At 41.9% G+C, this 5,637-nt stretch overlaps 1 protein-coding gene across 1 annotated transcript; it reads left to right on the top strand.

Moving 5' to 3' along the window:
• The first annotated feature begins 464 nt into the window (after positions 1 to 464).
• LOC706599 (cTAGE family member 2-like) lies at positions 465 to 3,143 on the top strand. Its single transcript, XM_015148897.3, is given in 2 exon segments — positions 465 to 2,789; positions 2,791 to 3,143. Coding segments are annotated over 2 exon segments (2,460 nt in total). The 5' UTR covers positions 465 to 479; the 3' UTR covers positions 2,941 to 3,143.
• The last annotated feature ends 2,494 nt before the right edge of the window (positions 3,144 to 5,637 follow it).

Genomic DNA, 5,637 nt, shown 5'->3' with positions numbered 1-5,637 from the left:
TCTCAGCTCACTGCAAGCTCCGCCTCCCAGGTTTACGCCATTCTCCTGCCTCAGCCTCCCAAGTAGCTGGGACTACAGGCGCCTGCCACCTCGCCCGGCTAGTTTTTTGTATTTTTTAGTAGAGACGGGGTTTCACCGTGTTAGCCAGGATGGTCTCGATCTCCTGACCTCGTGATCCGCCCGTCTCGGCCTCCCAAAGTGTTGGGATTACAGGCTTGAGCCACCGCGCCCGGCCAAAAAATCTTTTGTACTATATTTTTACTGTACCTTTTCTATGGGCCTGTGAGGCCTGTGAGTTCCCGCGTCCACCAGCTCCCCCCCGCAGCCGGCTCCCCCCGCAGCCGGCTCCCCAGTGGTCCGCTCCGGTTGCCAGGTGCGGATTCTGTTCCTAACCTAAGCCTGTGTGTTCTTCGCGGCTAACTGTGGCCCCGACAGGCCTGGGTTACTGCGGTGGCCGCAGCCAGAGCAGCCTTGGCGCTATGAAGGAGCCCGGGGCTACCTCTCAGCCTTACTGGGGGCTTGTCCTGGAGGAGCCACGCAGGGTTGCGGCAGCACTGCCTGAAGGCAGGAGACCAGATTCGACTCCTTACGGTTTTCCATGGAAATTGGTAATATGTGCAGCTGTCGTTGTATTTTTTGCTGTTCCTTTTTTCTTGTGGAGAAGTTTTAGGAGTCGGCTTTATGTGGGAAGAGAGAAAAAGCTTGCTGTAGCACTTTCTGGACTAATTGAAGAAAAATGTAAACTACTTGAAAAATTTAGCCTTATTCAAAAAGAGTATGAAGCCTATGAAGTAGAGTCATCTTTAGAGGATGCCAGCTCTGAGAAGGAGGCAACAGAAGCACAAAGTTTGGAGGCAACCTGTGAAAAGGTAAACAGGTCCAATTCTGAACTTGAGCATGAAATACTCTTTCTAGAAAAAGAGTTAAAAGAAGAGAAATCTAAACATTCTGAACAAGATGAATTGATGGCGGATATTTCCAAAAGAATACAGTTTCTAGAAGATGAGTCAAAATCCCTCAAATCCCAAGTAGCTGAAGCCAAAATGACCTTCAAGAGATTTCAAATGAATGAAGAACCACTGAAGATAGCAATACAAGATACTTTGAATGAAAATTCTCAACTTCAGGAAAGCCAGCAACAGCTTTTTCAAGAAGCTGAAGTATGGAAAGAACAAGTGAGTGAACTTAATAAACAGAAAATAACATTGGAAGACTCCAAAGTACACGCAGAACAAGTTCTAAATGATAAAGAAAATCACATCGAGACTCTGACTGAACGCTTGCTAAAGATGAAAGATCGGGCTGCTAGGCTTGGAGAAGACATAATGGATGATGGTAACTTGGAATTAGAAGTGAACAGTGAATTGGAAGATGATGCTAACTTAGATAATCCTCCAAAAGGAGCTTTGAAGAAACTGATTCATGCAGCTAAGTTAAATGCTTCTTTAACAACCTTAGAAGGAGAAAGAAACCAAATTCATATTCAGTTATCTGAAGTTGATGAAACCAAGAAGGAGCTCAGAGAGCATATTAAAAATCTTCAGACAGAACAAGCATCTTTGCAGTCGGAAAACATACACTTTGAAAGTGAGAATCAGAAGCTTCAACAGAAACTTAAGGTAATGACAGAATTATATCAAGAAAATGGAATGAAGCTATACAGGAAATTACTAGTAGAGGAAAATTACCGGTTAGAGAAAGAGAAACTTTCTAAAGTAGACGAAACGATCGGCCATGCCACTGGAGAGCTGGAGACCTGCAGAAAGCGAGCCAAAGATCTTGAGGAAGAATTTGAGAGAACTCTTCATTTTTATCAAGGAAAGATCATTTCCCATGAGAAAAAAGCACACGATAATTGTTTGGCAGCATGGACTGCTGAAAGAAACCTCAATGATTTAAGGGAAGAAAATGCTCACAACAGACAAAAATTAGCTGAAACAGACTTTAAAATTAAACTTTTAGAAAAAGATCCTTATGCACTTGATGTTCCAAATACAGCATTTGGCAGAGAGCATTCCTCCTATGGTCCCTCTCCACTGGGTCGGCCTTCATCTGAAACGAGATATTTTCTCTATCCTCCAACTGTGTTGGAGGGTCCACTCAGACTCTCACATTTGCTTCCAGGGGGAGGAGGAAGAGGCCCAAGAGGCCCAGGGAATCCTCTGGACCATCAGATGACCAATGAAAGAGGAGAAGCAAGCTGTGATAGGTTTACCGATCCTCACAGGGTTCCTTCTGGCACTGGGCCCCTGTCATCTCCGTGGGAACAGGCCTGTAGGATGATGTTTCCTCCACCAGGACAATCATATCCTGATTCAGCTGTTCCTCCACAAAGGCAAGACAGATTTTATTCTAATTCTGCTAGACGCTCTGGACCAGCAGAACTCAGAAGTTTTAATATGCCTTCTTTGGATAAAATGGATGGGTCAATGCCTTCAGAAATGGAATCCAGTAGAAATGATACCAAAGATAATCTTGGTAATTTAAATGTGCCTGATTCATCTCTCCCCGCTGAAAATGAAGCAACTGGCCCTGGCTTTTTCCCTCCACCTCTTGCTCCAATCAGAGGTCCATTGTGGCCAGTGGATATGAGGGGCCCGTTCATGAGAAGAGGACCTCCTTTCCCTCCACCTCCTACAGGAACCATGTTTGGAGCTTCTCCAGATTATCTGCCACCAAGGGATGTCCCAGGTCCACCACGTGCTCCATTTGCAATGAGAAATGTCTATCCACCGAGGGGTTTTCCTCCTTACCTTCCCCCAAGACCTGGATTTGTCCCCCTAACCCCTACATTCTGAAGATAGAGTGAGTTCCCTTGAGGGTTGGGTCTGCCTTCAAATGAGCCTGCTACTGAAGATCCAGAACCACGGCAAGAAACCTGACAATATTTTTGCTCTCTTCAAAAGTCATTTTGACTATTCTCATTTTCAGCTGAAGTAACTGCTGTTACTTCAGTCATCACACTTTTGCTCAAATTGAAACTGAACGGAATTATGATTCTCAGGATAGTATATTGTAAATAAGGATGAATCTTATGAGTAAATTATTTCCATTTTATTTTATTCTAGATAGTATAACTATTTTAATTTGATTAACTAATCCACTGTTATAGAAACAATAGTGGGAGTTTTACATATGTAATCTTGCGGGTGGGGAGGCTTTAAATTTTAAAGGCCATGGCATTATGCCAAGAACTGGATTTACTGTGGTTGTAGACAAATGTGAAAGTAACTTTATGCTTAATTAAATAAATTTTAGTTGATTTAAAAATATATATAGGTTGCATTATTCTTCAGGTATGGAGAGACCAACAGATCAAGAGTCGATTGCCACTGAAAAGAGAGTTTGTTACTCACAGATCCCAAGAGAAGGGAAAGTGCTATGCCATGCAGCACCGAATAGGGAGGCACTATGGTCAGCAAGAAGGCAGGAGTGATGGAAAAACATGGGCAAGAGCCTTTACGGTGGTTTCCACGGGAAGGAATAAGTGAGGCAAGATGAGCAGGGTTAAGGTTAGCTATTATAGTTTCAGTAATTTCAGCAGGCTCTGGGAATAGGGGCTGTCCCTAGTTGTCTGGTACCTGGCCCTGGAGTGCTTAGGACAGAGGAACAGTGGCCTAGAGTGTGTGAGTCCTACGGAAGGCTGATGAAGTAGGTAACTGGGAGCATGAGCTCTGGACTGGTTAGCTTGTGTGTGAAAAGCACACTCATGGGCAAGATGTTTACTGTCTCTAGGAATTGGCTAACCCTGGGAGGGACAGGCCTGACAAGGTCAGCAAGGCCCTAGATGTCGAAGCGTCAGGATACATAAAAATATGTGGTTGATATAGCATCAGAGCCTCTGTCTTCACGTGGCCTCTGATGAAGGGCTCTAGAGTGAGCTCCCTTAGGGGATGTCAAAGGTAGTTCAAGAGAGCAGAAGCCACAAGGCAACGTAAAGCCTCAGTGATATCTAAAAGAAGATATTACTCCTTATATCACGGTGGGTGTACACCTTGTGATATTATTTGTAATATCTAAAAGAAGATATTAGGAGGAATATCTCCCTTAGATATTACAAATCATATTTTCAAAGGATGTCCACCCCTGTGATATTGGAGAAATACCTCCCTTAAAAATTACAAATAATATCATCACAGGGTGTACCCCCACTGTGATATTAGGAGTAATATTTCCCTTATATATCATGAATAATATCATTACAGTGTGTACATCCACTGTGATGTTAGTAGTAATATCTTCCTTAGATATTATGAATAATATCATTACAGGCTGTATATTCACTGTGATATTAGGAGTAATATTGCCTTTAGATATTATAAAAAAGCAGCCGGAAAGATCAACGCCTAGATTCCCCATGAATGAAGAATTGACAAAAGGCGGGACTGAAAAGGACCCAATAGTCCGAAAGACAGTTCTTTCGGATAGACATAGAAACTGACCCTTCTGGTCTTAAGGCCTGAAACTTATACTGATTTTATCTGAGTTCCTTCCTCAGGAAAGGACCCCAGACCTCTCAAAAAGTATCAAAGAACTGAAACTCACCAGATCACCACATGCAGACAATGAGATGCCAGACCCCTCATTCATTATGATTTCTTCCTTAGGCCTCTTGAGTTACCGTTTTCCTACACATTGTTACATTGCTTCCTTGCTATATAAACCCCTAATTTTAGTTGTCCAGGGAGATAGAGTTGAGACTGATCTCCATCTTCTCAGCTGCAGCACCTGATTAAAGCCTTCTTCTTTGACAAGAGGCAATGCCTAGAGCCTCAGCAGCCACTTTGAACTCTGGGGTGATCTTTGAGTCAATCATTGTCTCAGTGATTGGCTTTCTTTGGGGTAAGCAGCAGGACCTAGACTGAACTCCCGATGTTTTGGTAATAATCATGCATTTCAAATTGTGTTCCTGCTCTTTTGAACTAGTTGAGAATTTATTCATGGAAGTTGTTCTTCACTTTAAAAAAATTTTCTATAACATCATTAAGTTTTATGGAAATTTATTTCTTCTTGAGTTTGTTACAGAAGTGTAGTCCTCAGTAATGAGATTTCTGATATAATTCATAGTATCTAAGAGAGATATTACTCCTAATATCACAGTGGGTGTACACTCTGCGATATTATTTGTAGTATCTAAGGGAGCTATTACTCCTAATTTCGCAGTGGCCATACACCCTGTGATGATATTTTTTGTAATATATAAGAGAAATATTATTCTAGCATCACAGTGGGTTTGCACCCTATGATGATATTCTTCATAACATCTAAGAAGATATTTCTAATATCACAGTGAATGTACACCCTGTGTGTACTCTCTGTGATGATACATGTAATACCTAAGGGAGATATTACTCCTAATATCACACTGTGTGTATACACCCTGTTATGATATTATTCGGACTATCTAAGGAGATATTACTCCTAATATCACAGTGGGTGTACACCCTGTGATGATATTATTTGTAATATCTAAGGGGAATATTACTCCTAATATCACAGTGGGATACATCTGTGATATTATTCATAATATCTAAGGGAGCCTTACTCCTAACATCACAGTGGGTGTACACCATCTGATGATATTTTTCGTAAAATCTAAGAGAAATATTACTCTAATCTCATGGTGGGTGTACACCC

The sequence above is a fragment of the Macaca mulatta genome, chromosome 10, assembly GCF_049350105.2.
Source record: "Macaca mulatta isolate MMU2019108-1 chromosome 10, T2T-MMU8v2.0, whole genome shotgun sequence".
NCBI lineage: Eukaryota > Metazoa > Chordata > Mammalia > Primates > Cercopithecidae > Macaca > Macaca mulatta.
Note: the sequence above shows the minus strand (reverse complement) of the source record. Positions and strands in the feature narration are given on the sequence as shown.